Source organism: Tasmannia lanceolata, unplaced genomic scaffold (genome assembly GCF_043159265.1).
Source record: "Tasmannia lanceolata isolate RefF3 unplaced genomic scaffold, GAP_Taslan_0.1 ptg000002l, whole genome shotgun sequence".
In the NCBI taxonomy this organism is placed as follows: Eukaryota; Viridiplantae; Streptophyta; class Magnoliopsida; order Canellales; family Winteraceae; genus Tasmannia; species Tasmannia lanceolata.
In genome coordinates this window covers 28,476,779-28,497,311 of record NW_027518679.1, presented here as the reverse complement: position 1 = coordinate 28,497,311, position 20,533 = coordinate 28,476,779, and the positions used below count along the sequence as shown (strand labels likewise).

The 20,533-nt window shown below is 36.2% G+C and overlaps 1 protein-coding gene across 15 annotated transcripts in view; it reads left to right on the top strand.

The window, feature by feature from the left end:
- Positions 1 to 1,040: 1,040 nt before the first annotated feature.
- The window catches only part of LOC143853964 (putative F-box protein At5g55150), a 68,318-nt gene continuing 48,825 nt past the window's right edge, over positions 1,041 to 20,533 (top strand). For 3 of the 15 annotated variants that reach the window (XR_013237517.1, XR_013237524.1, XR_013237512.1), the window contains exon 1: positions 10,553 to 10,795. Coding sequence is in view for 9 of the 15 variants with exons in the window: in XM_077364183.1 (XP_077220298.1) it covers positions 10,651 to 10,795 (145 nt within the window). In the remaining 6 variants the exon portion in view is untranslated. Of the gene's footprint in view, positions 1,309 to 2,742; positions 2,807 to 6,279; positions 6,429 to 9,484; positions 9,549 to 9,752; positions 9,887 to 10,552; positions 10,796 to 13,175; positions 13,240 to 20,533 lie in introns of those variants that run through there. The other 12 variants (XM_077363966.1, XM_077364183.1, XM_077364033.1 and 9 more) reach the window with 12 other exon arrangements.

Genomic DNA, 20,533 nt, shown 5'->3' with positions numbered 1-20,533 from the left:
TGACATAAAAAAGTGTTAAAGTTGCCACTGTTCACGTCATAAGTGGGGCGCATATGTATATGCAGGGGGAGTGAAAATATCATCGCCCAAAATAATTTAGTATTTTGACTGTACGGTGTCTTCACGTGGACGAGATCCACCACCAAACCTAATAAATACTATAAAGGGAGCTGATATTTCCGCTTCCCTTTTAGACTAATCCGCTCCAAGTTTATTTTTCACCCTAGTAAATGACAAGAACACCCTTGTGGCATGTTCTGTTATCTTCACATGCCAAATTTGCCCCTGATTGCTTTAAGCAGATGGTCAACGTCAAAAGCCATAAACACGTATCGAGGGCAGTGTGTATTAAACGGTTATGCTCTGTTTGGTTGTGTTTTTTTGAGAAAAATAGGGGATTGTAATTTTCGTGAGAAATTAATTTTTTCCGTAATTGTTATAGTTTTCTACCTTTTGTTGGAATTTTTTTCGTAATTGTCATAACTTTCTACCTTTTGTTGGTAATTTTTCATTTAAAACTTTATAACTTCGCTACTTTACTTTTTTTTTGTGTAATGATTACTTTTTTTTCTGTGCGCATCTTTTGCGCACCAAGGATGATATTCATATAAAAAAAGAAGAAGGAAATGTTATCAAAACTACTGTTTTCTTACGAGGGCACTCTCACTTTATTAAAAGAATGGTATGGCCCACACCATAGGATGATCCAAACCGTCCATTAGATGGGCCATAGCCTAAATAGGTTATGCTCCAAAAATCGTTTCCATAGGATGATCCTATCCTTCGGTGGGACCAACAAATGAACGGCTTAGATTAACCAAATACCTATTGAGGGAAGTGCTTATTATGTATAATCTCGGGTATGATGCAGTAATTGCTAAGATAACAGGGGCAAATTTGGCATCAGCGTGTTTTTGTGGCTTTTGACGTTGCTTAAAGCAATTAGCGGCAAATTTGGCATGTGAAGATAATAGAACATGCCACAAGGTGTTCACTTGGGTGAAATAGTAACTTGGAGCGGATCAGTAGTCTAAAAGGGGAGCGGAAATATCAGCTCCCTACTATAAATTCTATAAAAAAAATCTCGTCCTCGAGAAGTTGAGTCTCCTAAAAAGGAAATGTTCTGGGGTTTAGGGGCAGCAGCCCTTCATTGTCTTTGAAAAATGGCGATCCGTGGCGGTCTTCCACTTCCTCCCCTGTCACTCTCGCCCTCCGTGAAGTCCTTGAAATTTAGCGCTCTCACAAGCCTCTCTTTCTCGCCCTCAATCATTCGTTTTGCTCGTCTCTCCCTCCTCAACTCCTCCAAAGGTACACTCTCTCTAAAAATCAAACCTATTTTGTTTGTAATTCTTTGCTCCTCTTCTCTTTTTCGATTTTTTAAGTCCAAAACCCATTCTTAGCTAAGTTGACGGTTTGGTTTGCAGTCTAATATTGAATTTGGACTCGAATCGATTTGACATGTCTCTGTGTATTTTTCATCCATTTTGAGTCCAAATTCGATTTTACAGCCAACAACTTGTTTTGTAGTCAAAATCCACAACTATCTGGGACGTCACATCTTTTTATTTAAGGATCTATCGATGGTTTTTGTTTCTAGAGATTTATTTTATATGATGTGTGGCTGTAAAAACCTGTATTTTTCAAAAAGTACGGTACGGCCCCCTCCATAGGACGATCCAAATCGTTCATTTGTTGGGCCACGATGTAAATAGGTTATGCCTCAACACTTGTTATCTCTATGAAGCACTCTTGAATTGTCAAATTTCTCACCTTGTCTGAAGTCTTAACTATTCTGCTGACTATAGACCTTTCACGGTGTTTTAAAATCTATTTTTTGGACAATAACAACAAACCATCCTTCCAAGTTGAGGAAAAAAAAAACTTTCTTTCCTATTCTTAGCTTGATATCTTTGAAATAGGATAGAAGGTTCCCATGTTCAAACAGCTTTTAAGACTTCCATTCTGTCGTTGTTGTGTATGTGTAAACAAGCACCATTTGGGATTTAACCTATGGGTGCGATTTGGGATACCTTTCTTTGTTGGTGACCATGATACCCATGTTTGATAGTTGCTTAACAACTGGGCAACTATAGCTGCAAGTGAAAAAAAGAGATTCCTAAATCAATATCGAAATATGCTCACACTAATGTGAAGTCTTTTTTTTTTGGAACGACTACGAATTTATTAATGAAAGCCGAGCAAACATATTGACTGAGGATGAATGCCAAGTAATCACTTTTCTTCTAGATTTGATACCAGATTGATGTAGGATGGAAGTCAAAACAATAAACCATATTTGTGATAAAGATAAGTCTGAATAGAGAGTTGGTACTGGATAAACAGTTGCATAGAAAAGTAACGGAATCAGGGCAAATAAGGGATTGTAATGCCTTAGAAAGTTTCAGGAGGACATCTCCAAAGTGTAAGGCTAACAAAAGTATTATTATGTAAAGGATATAGGTTTCATAAAATTTACTGGGTTGGTGAAGTGGACTAATTATTATACGTTTTAAATATAGATCTAAAAAATTATTCGATAACATACCATTTCATTTTGAACGGTAAGTGTTGAGTTATGCACATCTCCCTTCCTAGTGGTATTTATGTCTTTCCAATTTTTTCACTTATATATATATATATATATATATATATATATATATATTAATGTGCGTGCAGGAATTTTCTCTTGAACTCTCCCATTCACACATTCATCCAATTCTTCTCTTCTTCTCTTCAATGTAGATTGACATGATATCTGAGCTTTGATCTCGTTGAAGCTTGAAGAAGATTGAAGATTGGGATTAAGGTACCAAAACCCTCATCTTCCGCCTTGAATTTTTTGTCTGTTTTTTCTGCTTGTAACCTTAAGGACCATCTCGGTTCTTTCTTTAATATATATTTATTTTTGCCGTTTCAGAAAAAAAAGGTACCAAAACCCTAACCCTCAACCAACCTATAAACCCTGACCTTTGCTGCTTAACCCTAACCCTATTTTCTTCTTTTGTTGGGTTTTAAAATGACCCTAACTATCCATTCAAACCTTTGTCTAATCCTATCACACTGTAACGGCCTGGATTTTTTTTGGGGCAATTTTTTGTTTTTTTAGATCCCAAAATCCGAATCGCTACTACAAGAGAAACACGGTAAGTTTCAATTGAAAAATACTAAATATATTTTCTTGAAAGTAGATTATAACAAGGACTCAAAAAAATGTTGATTTGAAATCCATCCTTTTAAAACACCAACAATAGTTAAGAGAGTTTAACAAAATAAAAGAACACTAAGACAGGGATTTCATCTATGCCACAAGACCGAATCAAACTCTTTGCGCACACCCTTTTTTCCCAACGGCATTAGTTTCGTCATCCACTATTGCAAAACCTGAGATATATAGCAATATTAGATACAACGATCTAGCAGAATGATTCAGTTACCCAAACAAGTATAGAGATCAATAAAAAAGTAAAGAGTAACATAGTCTACTGAATAAAATTACAAACTAGAATAGGCAGGAATAAAACTCAAGAGGATAATTGGAATAATAGAAATATGAGTAATAAGGAGAATAACTAAACAATGTGTAATATGCATGAAGTATGGGATGACTAGCCAAGGTACTCCGGCTCCCATAGCCTGTTACCTTTGCCCGCACAGTCGGCTCCGTGAGGGCTTGTTACGGCAGATCCTACCGCCTCAGGACTTTGTCTCCAAAGGATTCCGCATCGACAAGGGTTAGCGCTTATCACCCTTGACGTCTAAATATCCGAGGATCAGCTCGTTGGCCTCCCATCACCCACCCCATTAACAGTGTTCATGTAATGGTTCATTTTTTCCTTTTGAATCATTGGCATAATAACAATTTCTTTCTATGCAATAGAATCTACTATCACATGACAACTATGCCATTACATCCCTGTCAAAGAATTAACAGTTTTCCAGTTTTATTGCATGTTACAAGTACAACAAGTGTGGTGTAACATCTTATCACATCAAAGCATATATCATGTTATCATTCAACAAGCTACATTATTGCATTTACTTCTCTCATTGAAAACCATATGAAGTTTAGGTTTAGCTGTCACCTGCCTTTACAAACCTGTGAAGATGTGAAACGGAGAGGCTCTGGCTGAGAGGATGGTTGAGAGGAAGCGACCTGAAATGAGGCCACGCAGCATCTGAAGTCTTTTCCCATTTCTTTGGTATTAACTTCAGAGTTACTTTGGATTGTTATTAAGTTATGAGGATGTCCATGGTCACTCGAAATTATTTAGGTTATGCATCCCTATTTGTGATGAGATTTGTATGAATTCTTACATCAAAGGATCACTTAGCATAGAAAAACCATTTGGAATTATATGGTTTACTTAACGTTACCCCCTCAACTCATGAATCACAGAGAAATCATTTGAAACCATATAATTCTTAATTAACAATACGCTTAAAATTCATTATCATAGGGAAATCATTCGAAACCATATGATTCTCACTTGACAGTATGCTTAAAATTTATTATCATAAAGAAATCATTTGAAACCATATGATTCTCACTTGAAAGTATGCTTAAAATTTGTTATCGTAGGGAAATCATTTGAAACCGTATGATTCTTAGATTTTACAGCCAACAACTTGTTTTTAAGTCAAAATCCACAACTATCTGGGACTTCACATCTTTTTATTTAAGGATCTATCGATGGTATTTGTTTCTAGAGATTTATTTTATATGATGTGTGGCTGTATAAACCTGTATTTTTTCAAAAAGTACAGTACGGCCCCCTCCATAGGACGATCCAAATTTTCATTTGTTGGGCCACCATGTAAATAGGTTATGCCCAAAATTCATATCCATAGGATGGTCATTCTAACACTCCGCTCGATAAAACTTTCCAGAATGTGCAGCCCTCTATAGAGTGGAGGGTTAGGATCATAATATGGAAATGATTTTTGGGGGCACAACCTATCCAACAAATGGACGGATTGGATCATCCAACTGCCTGGGTCTTATTGTACTAAAAAAAAATGGGTTTATACGGCCGCACATTATATAAAATCTCTATGTTTCCATTCATTGACTCGGTTTTATTGTACTAAAAAAAAATGGGTTTATACGGCCGCACATTATATAAAATCTCTATGTTTCCATTCATTGACTCGACTCATATTTTTGTGTTTTTTTTCTCAAACTCTTTATGCCATTTGCTATAAATCGAACATCTTTTTATTTTTATTTATCACACGCACACACACACACACGTATATATGGATTAGTAATTTTGTAAATATTCTTATTGCAAAGACACCATAAATACTCATAGTTTCATTGAATTTAACATGGATTGTTGTCGATGCCTCAACACTTATTATATCTATGAAGCACCCTTGAATTGTCAAATTTCTCACCTTGTCTGAAGTCTTAACTATTCTGCTGACTATAGAACTTTCAATGTGTTTTAAAATCTATTTTTTGGACAATAACAACAAACCATCCTTCCAAGTTGAGGGAAAAAAAAAACTTTCTTTCCTATTCTTAGCTTGATATCTTTGAAATAGAATAGAAGGTTCCCATGTTCAAACAGCTTTTAAGACTTCCATTCTGTCGTTGTCGTGTATGTGTAAACAAGCACCATTTGGGATTTAACCTATGGGTGCAATTTGCTAGTTGACTTTGATACCTTTCGTTGTTGGTGACCATGATACCCATGTTTGATAGTTGCTTAACAACTGGGCTACTATAGCTGCAAGTGAAAAAAAGAGATTCCTAAATCAATATCGAAATATGCTCACACTAATGTAAAGCCTTTTTTTTTTGGAACAACTACGAATTTATTAATGAAAGCCGAGAAAACATATTGACTGAGGATGAATGCCAAGTAATCACTTTTCTTCTAGATTTGATACCAGATTGATGTAGGATGGAAATCAAAACAATAAACCATATTTATGATAAAGATCAGTCTCAACTCTCAATAGAGATCTGGTACTGGATAAACAGTTGCATAGAAAAGTAACGGAATCAGGGCAAATAAGGGATTACAATGCCTTAGAAAGTTTCAGGAGGACATCTCCAAAGTGTAAGGCTAACAAAAGTATTATAATGTAAAGGATATAGGTTTCATGAAATTTACTCGGTTGGTGAAGTGGACTAATTATTATACGTTTTAAATATAGATCTAAAAAGTTATTCGATAACATACCATTTCTTTTTGAATGGTAAGTGTTGAGTTATGCACATCTCCCTTCGTAGTGGTATTTATGTCTTTCCAACTTTTTAACTTATATATATATATTAATGTGCGTGCAGGAGTTTTCTCTTGAACTCTCTCATGCACACATTCATCCAATTCTTCTCTTCTTCTCTTCCATGTAGATTGACATGATATCCGAGCTTTGATCTCGTTGAAGCTTGAAGAAGATTGAAGATTGTGATTAAGGTACCAAACCCTCATCTTCTGCCTTGAGTTTTTTGTCTGTTTTTTCTGCTTGTAATCCTTAAGGACCATCTCGGTTCTTTCTTTAATATATATTTATTTTTGCCTTTTCAGAAAAAAAGGTACCAAAACCCTAACCCTCAACCAACCTATAAACCCTAACCTTTGCTGCTTAACCCTATCCCTATTTTTTTCTTCTTTTGTTGGGTTTTCAACCGACCCTAACTATCCATTCAAGCCATACAGAAGTTGAACAAGGACTCCTAATCCATGTTGCAAAACAACTCCTACACCATAAGATTACTTATAATAAGACTCCTATTCTAAATAACCCTTTATAAAGACTTATACTACAAGCAACTTAATCTCTTAATCTCTACCAACAGGATCATGACAAGTGTCCAAAGACTTACTCAATTTTCTAAATTTAATAATTTTATTCTACCATTACAACAACTCTTCAATAATCCTACTACTACTCATCTAATAACTTTTCCTACAAATGGGACTCCTATGGAAGCGAGGAAACTGTTTGTGGCGCATCCTGCACTTAAGTGACATTACCTTATGTCGTAAGTGCTTGATGAAACCTGTCCACTATTGATATCGTCACCTAAAAAAATGAGGTTCAATAGAGATATTGTCACCCGGGATTGATTATGGCATTAAAATTGATATTGACGTCCAAAAAATTGAAGTGGTTAGGGATGTTACCTCCATCATACTCTCCCTCTTGAAAATACTCGATCTTGTCGTTTATAATGATCAGCATTACTAATGGGTGATCGTCATCTATGATCTTCACACACATTGCAAATGGATGTCCTTTACATCGATCTAGGTAATTCCAATGCACTAGTAGCTTTCGACAATCATTTCGTTAGTTCAAAGTAACATAATCATAAGGTAATCCCTCTTGAAAAGACGGATTGGATCATCCTACTGCCTGGGTCTTATTGTACTAAAAAAATGGGTTTATACTGCCGCACATTATATAAAATCTCTATGTTTCCATTCATTGACTCGGTCTTATTGTACTAAAAAAAAAGGGTTTATACGGCCGCACATTATATAAAATCTCTATGTTTCCATTCATTGACTCAATTCATATTTCCGTGTTTTTTTTCTCAAACTCTTTATGCCATTTGCTATAATCGAACATCTTTTTATTTTTATTTATCACACAGACACACACACATGCGCACGTCTATCTGGATTAGTAATTTTGTAAATATTCTTATTGCAAAGACACCATAAATACTCATAGTTTCATTGAATTTAACATGGATTGTTGTCGATGCCTCAACACTTATTATATCTACGAAGCACCCTTGAATTGTCAAATTTCTTGTAAAAGGTTTCACCTTGTTTGAAGTCTTTACTATTCTGCTGACTATAGAGCTTTCAATGTGTTTTAAAATCTATTTTTTTGGACAATAACAACAAACCATCCTTCCAAGTTGAGGGAAAAAAGAAAACTTTCTTTCCTATTCTTAGCTTGATATCTTTGAAATAGAATAGAAGGTTCCCATGTTCAAGCAGCTTTTAAGACTTCCATTCTATCGTTGTCGTGTATGTGTAAACAAGCACCATTTGGGATTTAACCTATGGGTGCGATTTGCTAGTTGACTTTGATACCTTTCTTTGTTGGTGACCATGATACCCATGTTTGATAGTTGCTTAACAACTGGGCAACTATAGCTGCAAGTGAAAAAAAAAGAGATTCCTAAATCAATATCGAAATATGCTCACACTAATGTGAAGTCTTTTTTTTTTGGAACAACTACGAATTTATTAATGAAAGCCGAGAAAACATATTGACTGAGGATGAATGCCAAGTAATCATTTTCTTCTAGATTTGATACCAGATTGATGTAGGATTGAAATCAAAACAATAAACCATATCTATGATAAAGATAAGTCTCAATAGAGAGTTGGTACTGGATAAACAGTTGCATAGAAAAGTAACGGAATCAGGGCAAATAAGGGATTGTAATGCCTTAGAAAGTTTCAGGAGGACATCTCTAAAGTGTAAGGCTAACAAAAGTTTTATTATGTACAGGATATATGTTTCATGAAATTTACTGGGTTGATGAAGTGGACTAATTATTATACGTTTTAAATATAGATCTAAAAAATTATTCGATAACATATCATTTCTTTTTGAATGGTAGTGTACCTAACCTTAGGTACGTTCGAGTGCCAAATCACATGGGTCCCACATTTTTTGTGGTCATCTAAACCATTCATTTGCAAGGCCCCCTCATAGATAGGGTGCGTACCAAAAATCAGCTCCATAGGATCATCCTAACCCATCCATTTGTGGAGGCCAAAATGGACAGACAGTGTTTGTCCACAAATCTGCCATTTTGCCTTCCAGTTTTGGAGGGGTTAGGATGATTCAATGGAGCTGATTTTTGGTACACACCCTATCTATGATGGGGCCTTGCAAATGAATGGTTTAGATGACCACAAAAATGTGGGACCAATGTGATTTGGCACTCGAGCGTACCTAAGGTTAGGTACACTCGAGCGTACAATCCTTTTCCTCATATATATATATATATATATATATATATATATATATATGAGGAAACTGTTGGTGAGCTTAAGCGCACCAAACTTATGGTGCGCTTAAGCTCCCCAATCACATGGGTCCCACATTTTGGCAGGTGATCCAAACCATTCATTTGCAAGGCCTTATCATAGATAGGGGGTGTACCAAAAATCAGCTCCATAGGATCATCCTAACCCCTCCATTTGTGGAGGACAAAAATGGGGCATATTTGTGTCTGTCCATTTTTGTCCTCCACAAATGGAGGGGTTAGGATGATCCTATGGAGCTGATTTTTGGTACACCCCCCATCTATGTAAGGGACTTTCAAATGAATGCTTTGGATCATCCTAACAAAGTGGGCCCCCATGTGATATAAGTTTGGTGAGCTTAAGCGCACCAATAGTTTCCTCTATATATATATATATTAATGTGCGTGCAGAAGTTTTCTCTTGAACTCTCTCATTCACACATTCATCCAATTCTTCTCTTCTCTTCAATGTAGATTGACATGATATCCGAGCTTTGATCTCGTTGAAGCTTGAAGAAGATTGAAGATTGCGATTAAGGTACCAAAACCCTCATCTTCCGCCTTGAATTTTTTGTCTGTTTTTTCTGCTTGTAATCCTTAAGGACCATCTCGGTTCTTTCTTTAATATATATTTATTTTTGCCGTTTCTGAAAAAAGGTACAAAAACCCTAACCGTCAACCAACCTATAAACCCTGACCTATACTGCTTAACCCTAACCCTATTTTCTTCTTCTTTTGTTAGGTTTTCAATCGGCCCTAACTATCCATTCAAACCTTTGTCAAATCCTACCACACTGTAACAGTCCGGGTTTTTTTTGGGGCAATTTTTTGTTTTTTAGATCCCAAAATCCGAATCGCTACTACAAGAGAAACACGGTAAGTCTCAATTGAAAAATACTAAATATATTTTCTTGAAAGTAGATTATAACAAGGACTCAAAAAATGTTGATTTGAAATCATATCCATCCTTTTAAAACACCAACAATTGTTAAGAGAGTTTAACAAAATAAAAGAACACTAAGACAGGGATCACATTTGTGGCCCAAGAAATGGACGGTTTGGACCATCACATGGAGTAGAAAAATAGAGCTTTGTTTTTCTGTTGAAATAATCTCGGCCATTTATTTAGGCAAAATTGAATGGGCTGATTTCTAGATAATCTTATGGTTGTTACACGCATTTTGTGGGCTTATCAAAATTTTTGGGGCCGGGGGGTTAGATGTGGGTCAAAAGTATTTTGACTGTATGTAGATCTGGTTAATAGTAGACCTACCAAACCTAATCAATTCTAAAAATAAAAATAAAAAATAAAATAGGAAAGGTGATATTTTCACTCCCCCTGCATTAAGTATGCGCCCCCTTTTGACATGATTTGACATAAAAAAGTGTTAAAGTTGCCACTGTTCACGTCATAGGGGGCGCATATGTAATGCAGGGGGGAGTGACAATATCATCGCCCAAAAAATTTAGTATTTTGACTGTACGGTGTCTTCACGTGGATGAGATCCACCACCAAACCTAATAAATACTATAAAATCTATAAACAAATCTCATCCTCAAGAAGTTTACTCCTAAAAAGGAAATGTGGTGGGTTTAGGGTAGGCCCTTTGACGGAAGCAAGAGCAGCAGCAGCATGAAAGATGGCGATTCGTGGCGGTCTTCCTCTTCCTCCCCTGTCACTCTCGCCCCCCGTGAAGTCCTTGAAATTTAGCGCTCTCACAAGCCTCTCTTTCTCGCCCTCAATCATGCGTTTTGCTCGTCTCTCCCTCCTCAACTCCTCCAAAGGTACACTCTCTAAAAATCAAACCTATTTTGTTTGTCATTCTTTCTCGATTTTTTAAGTCCAAAACCCATTCTTAGCTAAGTTGAGGGTTTGGTTTGCAGTCTAATATTGAATTTGGACTCGAATCGATTTGACATGTCTCTGTGTATTTTTCATCCATTTGAGTCCAAATTCGATTTTACAGCCAACAACTTGTTTTGTAGTCAAAATCCACAACTATCTAGGACTTCACATCTTTTTATTTAAGGATCTATCCATGGTATTTGTTTCTAGAGATTTATTTTATATGATGTGTGGCTGTAAAAACCTGTATTTTTCAAAAAGTACGGTACGGCCCCCTCCATAGGACAATCCAAATCGTTCATTTGTTGGGCCACGATGTAAATAGGTTATGCCCAAAATTCATATCCATAGGATGGTCATTCTAACATTCCGCTCGATAAAACTTTCCAGAATGTGCAGCCCTCTATAGAGTGGAGGGTTAGGATCATAATATGGAAATGATTTTTGGGGGCACAACCTACCCAACAAATGGACGGATTGGATAATCCTACTGCCTGGGTCTTATTGTACCAAAAAAAATGGGTTTATACTTTATACGGCCGCACATTATATAAAATCTCTATGTTTCCATTCATTGACTCGGTCTTATTGTACTAAAAAAAAATGGGTTTATACGGCTGCACATTATATAAAATCTCTATGTTTCCATTCATTGACTCGACTCATATTTCCATGTTTTTTTTTCTCAAACTCTTTATGCCATTTGCTATAAATCAAACATCTTTTTATTTTTATTTATCACACACACACACACACACACACACACAAACACACACACACACACACACACGTATATATGGATTAGTAATTTTGTAAATATTCTTATTGCAAAGACACCATAAATACTCATAGTTTCATTGAATTTAACATGGATTGTTGTCGATGCCTCAACACTTATAATATCTATGAAGCACCCTTGAATTGTCAAATTTCTCACCTTGTCTGAAGTCTTAACTATTCCGCTGACTATAGAACTTTCAATGTGTTTTAAAACCTATTTTTTGGACAATAACAACAAACCATCCTTCCAAGTTGAGTGAAAAAAAACCTTTCTATCCTATTCTTAGCTTGATATCTTTGAAATAGAATAGAAGGTTCCCATGTTCAAACAACTTTTAAGACTTCGATTTTGTCGTTGTCGTGTATGTGTAAACAAGCACCATTTGGGATTTAACCTATGGGTGCGATTTGCTAGTTGACTTTGATACCTTTCTTTGGTGGTGACCATGATACCCATGTTTGATAGTTGCTTAACAACTGGGCAACTATTACTGCAAGTGAAAAAAAAGAGATTCCTAATTCAATATCGAAATATGCTCACACTAATGTGAAGTCTTTTTTTTTTGGAACAACTACGAATTTATTAATGAAAGCCGAGAAAACATACTGACTGAAAACATATTGACTGAGGATGAATGCCAAGTAATCACTTTTCTTCTAGATTTGATACCAGATTGATGTAGGATGGAAGTCAAAACAATAAACCATATTTATGATAAAGATAAGTCTCAATAGAGAGTTGGTACTGGATAAACAGTTGCATAGAAAAGTAATGGAATCAGGGCAAATAAGGGATTGTAATGCCCTAGAAAGTTTCAGGAGGACATCTCCAAAGTGTAAGGCTAACAAAAGTATTATTATGTAAAGGATATAGGTTTCATGAAATTTTCTGGGTTGGTGAAGTGGACTAATTATTATACGTTTTAAATATAGATCTAAAAAATTATTCGATAACATACCATTTCTTTTTGAATGGTAAGTGTTGAGTTATGCGCATCTCCCTTCCTACGGGTATTTATGTCTTTCTAATTTTTTCACTTATATATATATATATATATTTATATATATTAACTAGTAAAAAACGCCGTGCGATGCACGGGCCGACAAAGAACTGTACGGACCACGTCATAGGTTGATCCAAACCGTCCATGTGATGGAACACAACATAAATAGGTTGTGCCTAGCCCTCCAATCTATAGAGGTTTCCATCATTCCTCTTAAATCGGATTGTTAAGATCACCCTTTAGATTTTTTATTAAAAAACCATAAAGGAGGGGGTAAGATTGAAATTATGTGGCTTTAATGGGTGCCTTTGTTAAAAAGCATAAAGGAGGGGGTAGGATTGAAAATATGTGGGTTGAATGGGTGCATTTGTTAAAAAAAGTCAAAAAAAGTGATGAGTAATTCTCATAGAATTTTCAAAAAATTCTCTTCTTTTCTCTTCTGCTATATAGTATATAGATGTGCGTGCAAGAGCTTTCTCTTGAACTCTCTCATTCACACATTCATCCAATTCTTCTCTTCTTCTCTTCAATGTAGATCAACATGGTATCAGAGCTTTGATCGCGTTGAAGCTTGAAGAAGATTGAAGATTGCGATTAAGGTACCAAAACCCTGACCCTCAACCAACCTATAAACCTCAACCTTTGCTGCTTAATCCTAACCTATTTTTTTCTCCTTTCGATGGGTTTTCAACCCTGACCCTAACTATCCATTCAAACCTTTGTCTAATCCTACCACACTGTAACGACCCAGATTTTTTTTTGGGGCAATTTTTTGTTTTCTTAAATCCCAAAATCCGAATCGCTACTACAAAAGAAACAAGATAAGTTTCAATTGAAAAATACTAAATATATTTTTCTTGAAATTAGATATAACAAGGACTCAAAATATGTTGATTTGAATTCATATCCATCCGTTTAAAACACCAACAATAGTTAAGAGAGTTTAACAAAATAAAAGAACACTAAGACAGGGATTTCGTCAATGCCACAAGACCGAACCGGACTCTTTGCACACACCCTTTTTTTCCCAACGGCATTAGTTTCGTCATCCACTATCGTGAAACCTGAGATATATATAGCAACATTAGATACAACGATCTAGCAGAATCATTCAGCTACCAAAACAAGTATAGAGATCAATAAAAGAGTAAAATGTAACATAGTCTTCTGAATAAAATTACAAACTAGAATGGGCAGGAATAAAACTCAAGAGGATAATTGGAATAATAGAAATATGAGTAATAAGGAGAATAGCTAAACTGTGTGTAATATGCATGAAGTATGGGATGACTACCCAAGGTACTCCGGCTCCCATAGCCTGTTACCTTTGCCTGCACGGTCGGTTCCGTGAGGGCTTGTTACGGCAGATCCTATTGCCTTGGGACTTTTAGTCCCCAGAGGATTCCGCATCAGCGCTTATCACCCTTGACGTCTAAATATCCGAGGATTAGCTTGTTGGCCTCCCATCACCCACCCCATTAACAGTGTTCATGTAATGGTTCCTTTTTTCCTTTTGAATCAATGGCATAATAACAATTTCTTTTTATGCAATAGAATCTACTATCACATGAGAGCTATGCCATTACATCCATGTCAAATAATTAACAGTTTTCCAGTTTTATTGCATGCTACAAGTACAACAAGTAAGTGTGGTGTAACATCTTATCAGGTCTAAGCATATATCATGTTATCCTTCAACAAACTACATTATTGCATTTACTTCCCTCATTGAAAACCATACGAAGTTTAGGTTTAGCTGTCACCTGCCTTTTCAAACCTGTGAAGATGTGAAACGGAGAGGCTTTGGCTAAGAGGATGGCTGAGAGTGATCGACCTGAAATGAGGCCACGTAGCATCCGAAGTCTTTTCCTATTTCTTTGGTATTAAATTCAGAGTTACTTTAGTATTGTTATTAAGTTATAAGGATGTCCATCATCACTCAAAATTATTTAGGTTATGCATCCCTATTTGTGATGAGATTTGTATGAATTCTTACATCAAGGGATCACTTAGCATAGAAAAACCATTTGGAATTACATGGTTTACTTAACAGTACCCCATTAACTCATGAATCATAGGGAAATCATTTGAAACCATATAATTCTTAATTAACAATACGCTTAAAATTCATTATCATAGGGAAATCATTCGAAACCATATCATATTTACTTGACAGTATGCTTAAAATTTATTATCATAAGGAAATCATTTGAAACCATATGATTCTCACTTGAAAGTGTGCTTAAAATTTATTATCATAGGGAAATCATTTGAAACCATATGATTCTTAGATGTACAAGACTTTCGGAAAATATATCAAAGTGATCTAAATCCATGAGTTCGATATATATACACTAAACTTTGCTTTGTAACATAAGTCACAAGATCTGTGAGTTATTGTATGTATACGAAACTCAACTATTCATTAAAATCAAAAGATCTATGAGTTAATTTACATATATGAAACTCACTTATTTATTGAAATCAAACGGTCTGTGAGTTTTTGTATACATACGAAACTCACATTAATTAAAATCATATATACGAAACTCACATTCATTGAAATCAAACTGTCTGTGAGTTATTATGTGTGTATGTATATATATTTGAAAGGTATTGCATATATATTGTATTTATATATATATATATATATATATATATATATATATATATATTTATACAAGAAAATTCGCTTCCATATTAACATCAAAGGATCTGTGAGTGATTGTATATGTACAAGACTCACCCTTATATCAAAATCAAAGGGTTTGCTGAGTCATTGCACATATACAATGTCACTACAAGAATTTGAGAGTGGGCGTATATACATAAATTCACTAAATCGATGAGGCTATACACCCTCTCATTAATTTGATCCAAATCACAGATACAAGATTTCATTTATGAATTTTACACACACACACACACACACACAGATATATATATATATATATATATATATATATATATATATATATATATATATATATATATATATATATATATATATATATAGGAAAATGATTGTGAGCTTGAAGCTCATATAGCTTATATGAGTTTGAGGCCCAAACACATGGGTCCCACATTTTTTGTGGTGATCCAAACCATTCATTTGCAAGGCCCCATCATAGATAGGGTGTGTACCAAAAATCAGCTCCATTGGATCATCCCAACCCCTCCAAAAGCAGAGGGCAAAAATGGGCAGATTTGTGGCAAACGGTGTGTGTCCATTTTGCCCTTCACTTTTGGATGGGTTAGGATGATCCTATGGAGCTGATTTTTTGTACACACCCTATCTATGTAAGGGCCTTTCAAATGAATGCTTTGGATCATCCTAACAATGTGGGCCCACATGTGTTTGGGCCCTCAAGCTCATATAAGCTATATGAGCTTCAAGTTCACAATCATTTTCCTCATATATATATATGTACTTGAGCTATATTTATAAAATTCCATATATAAAGAAATTATCCAGTCTTTAAGTCATATATATATGAAAAATCTGATTTTACAGTTCTCTCTCTCTCTCTCTATATATGTATATACATAAGAAACTGCATAAATATACACATGTAGAACCTTCTCTAGTCCGCCGACCCAAAACACAGTGGGCCTACAATGTTTGGATGATCCAAAGCATTCATTTGATAGGCCCTCACATAGATAGGGTGTGCCCAAAAAATCAGTTCCATAGGATCATCTAAACCCTTCGATTTGTGGAGCTAAAAATTGGACAAATTAGTGAAGTTTTATACCCATCCATTTTAACCTCCACAAATCGTAGGGTTGGAATGATCCTATGGAGCTGATTTTTTGGGCACACCCTATCCATGTCAGGGCCTATTAAATGAATGCTTCGGATCACACAAAAACTGTGGGCCCGCACTGATTTTTTGGCGGACGGACTAGAAAACTTTTCTAGTCGGCCGACTAGAAAAATCAACCCCTATATATATATATATATATATATATATATATATTTATGTGTGTGTGTGTGTGTGTGTGTGTGTGTGTGTATTATACACATATATAGAAAACCGTATATATATAAAAATCAGATTTAAAGTTATATATGTATATATACGTTCATACGAAACTATATATATATATATATATATATATATATATATATATATATATATATAAATCAGATTTGAGATTATACATATATACAAAATTTTATTATTAAGTTAAACTCTAAAAAAATCTGAGTTATGTACATATACCCGATTCACCATTCCTATAAGGTCAACGTATATGAGTGGGGTATATAGATACGAATCTCATCAATCATGAAAGAAAATCCAAATTATTAGTTTAAGTTTATTTATAGCTTTTAGATCTTACAGGATTACAAGGTTAAAATTACTTACTTGGAGAAGAAGAATGAAATCTTGAAGAAGAAGAAGGTAGAATGGGAACACACAAGAGGCTTCACTTGGTCTTTTTCACCACACACCATATGAGAATCCCTTTAGGATTGTGTTTTTTTTCTATTCAGACCCCACCCTTAATCCTTATAAAAGAAGGCCATAAAGATTGCCAAATCAAATCCAAATCTCCACTTGCTTGATTAGCAAGCAACCTTCCCCCCCTCTTTAGAGTAAAAAATAATAGGATTCTTTCTAAAAGAAAAATATTACAAGATTTGATTGCTAAAAAAGGGGAGAGGAAAATCTTTACTTGCTTGATTAGGAAGCAACCTTCCCTCCCTTTTTAGAGTTTAAAAATAATAGGACTCTTTCCAAAAGAAAAATATTAAAAGATTTGATTGCTAAAAGAGGGGAGAGGAAAGTCAATTTCGGTATTTCACTCCTTTATGGATTTTATATAAAAGTTGCCTTAATTTAAAATAGCCATTTTAGAAAGATCACATGTGGGGTCCACATTCCCTTCATGGAAATATGACCACCCATTAAGGTGTTTGGGAAAACACTTTCAAGGAAAATATTTTCTAGGAAAACTTTTGTACATAACTTAGAAATTTTCAGATATAATAAGGCCCTTGATCTTGGATCAATGAGATCCTCAAGATCTAATCATTGATCACATGATCCAAGGCTACCATTAGACATCCTAAAATAATCGACCCTTATGGTAGGGTTGGTTATTACACACACCCTCTATTGTGCCCCCCACTACATTTTCGCCTCCCCTTTCTTCACTTTTTTTTTTTCCTTTCTGTTGGGTTTTTAACCCTAAGCCTCACTAGACTCCTCAGACCCTTGAAAAACCCTACCCCACCCTCCGAACCTCATATATATTTTCGCCCACAGCTAAGCCCCCCCATCGTTGCTTTTTTTTCATCGCCGCAACCCCCAACCCCCCCCCCCCCCCCCCCCCCCCCCCCCTCTGTTTATTCCCAAACCTTAATTAATTCCTTTTTCCAAATCAGTCCCAAATACACCTCTTTCTTAATACTTCTCGTGTTCTAAATAACTAATCGTGACTCTTTTTCATTATGTGGATGGTTCAGGGTGTTGGTGATTTATTTATTGTTCTATTGGTGTTGATTTGCGGTGTTCTTGGTTCGTTCTATCGCGAGCCCATATGGTGTTCTGTGTTACTTCTTCTCTAGATGCTGTTGTTGGTGATTGTTTTGACGGTGGTGATCCGTAGTTCCGGTTGGTTATTATGAGATTGTGTGCATTGTGATGATTGTTGGTGATCTCCATGCCTAGGTTGTTGTTGTTGTGAACGGATTGGTTGATGTTTTTGTGTTAGTTCTTATTGGTGGCTGTGGAGTATTGAGCGTTGTTGTCTCTTTGTTCATTAGATTATTGCGATTTTCTTTGGGGTTCGACATGGCTATGTCTTCCACATCTTCGACTACATCTGGTTCTCTTCTTGTGACTTCTATGACGTCCATCAAGCTTGATGGTTCGAACTATCCTGCCTGGAGTCGTTCTGTTCAGCTATATCTCCATGGGCAGGGAAAGTTAAGTTTTATTACCTCGGACCCCCCCAATCCGAAGAATGCCTCTTACTACAAGTGGAGTCAGAAGGACGCCCAGCTTCAGTCCCTATTATGTCAGAGCATGGATCCGAAGCTTACTAGGCATATGTTATTCGTAAATACCTCTCACAATCTGTCTCGGATCTGTGATGTTTACACTGACTTCTTCAGTATGGAGCGGGGAGACAGATTTGTGTCTGAGTACTATTCTAATTTTGTTAGCTTATGTGAGGAGATTGATGTCTATCATCCTCCGTCTACTGACCTCGCTGAGTTAGAAAAACAGAAAAATGAGCTACGAGTGGTTCGGTTTTTGGATGGACTTGGTCGAGATTTTATGCTTATTTGTTAGCAGATCTTAGGTCTTGGCACTCTACCAGACATTGATGAAGTCTACGCTTGAGTTCAGCGAGCATTGCAGGTTGATCCTCAGAGTGATATGATTGGTGAGCAGTCGGCTCTTGCCGTTCAATCTGGTTACTGTCGCAGAACTCGAGGTCATGGTCGTGGCCGTGGCCACCGAGGTTCTGGTCGGGGCTTTGGTCGTGATTCAGGGGGAGGCCGTACCTTTGGTGGTTGTGGATCTCGTTACTGTTCCCATTATGATATGGAGGGTCATACTATTGAATTCTGTTATGATTTACATCTGGAGTTGCGCCCCTCTAGAGCTGCACATCACGTTTTAGGGAGTTCTACAGAGACTCTTGCCGGTATCTCTACTGACTCTTCAGTCACCCTCGTGATATCATGCTGTTATCTCTACTTACTCTTCAGACACTCCCGTGATATCACACACTGAGTACGAGTCTCTTCGGCACCTACAGGAGAGAGGAAAACAACCAACTGCCACTCTTGCTACGGAAGGTAGTACCCCATCTTGCTCTCTATTCATGGCTCATTGACTCTGGAGCCTCACATCACATGACTGGTAACAGTAGCCTTCTGAGCACCTTTAAACCTAAGTCTTCTTCTACATTAGTTACTTTAGCTAATGGCGCAAAGTGTCCCATTTCTGGTACAGGGGACACTTCTGTAAGTACTTCTATCCCATTTCCTTGACGGTGATACTGCTCCTACTACGCTAAGTACTTTGGTTGATTCTTTCATCTGGCACTGCCGTCTTGGTCACCCTCCAGCTGATCGGAGGCAATATTCTTCAGTTGTGTCTAGTCCAGTTAGTTGCTTTTAGTGAGTCTTGTTAGTATGGGAAACACCATCATGTTTCCTACCAGACACGTTCAGTTGGTCGTGTCTTACGTCCGTTTGAGCTGGTTTATTCTGATGTTTGGGGTCCATGTAGGACTCCTTTATTAGGGTATCGGTATTTTATCATCTTTGTGGATGATTATTCACGGATGACATGGTTATATGCAGTAAAAGATTGTTCTGAAGTTTTTAATATATTTCGTTCTTTTTATGCTGAGATCTCTAATCAGTACTCATGTTCTATTAAATGTTTGCGCACAAATAATGCCCGTGAATATTTTCTCTGTTTCTAATGGTTTTCAGGAATTTTTATCTTCATGTGGTATTATTCGTCAGTCGTCTTGTGCCCATACTGCTCAGCAAAATGGGGTTGTAAAGAGAAAAATTCGATATCTTATGGACACAGCTAGGACCCTTCTGTATTAGATGCACGTTCCTAAACACTATTGGGCTGAAGCAGTTCTTACATTTTGTTTTCTAGAAAACCGTCTTCCATCATCTGTTCTCAAGAATCAGTCGTCTTCTTTGTCTTACATCCATCTGGTAACCCATTTCCCTTACAGTGTTTAGGTGTACGTGTTTTGTTCATGATCTTACGCTCAGATTAGATAAATTGGAACCTTGATCGATTAAGTGTATTTTTCTCGGCTATTCTCACACTCAAAAGGGATCTGAAGATTGCTAGTCATATGTTATTCGTAAATACCTCTCACAATCTGGCTCGGATATGT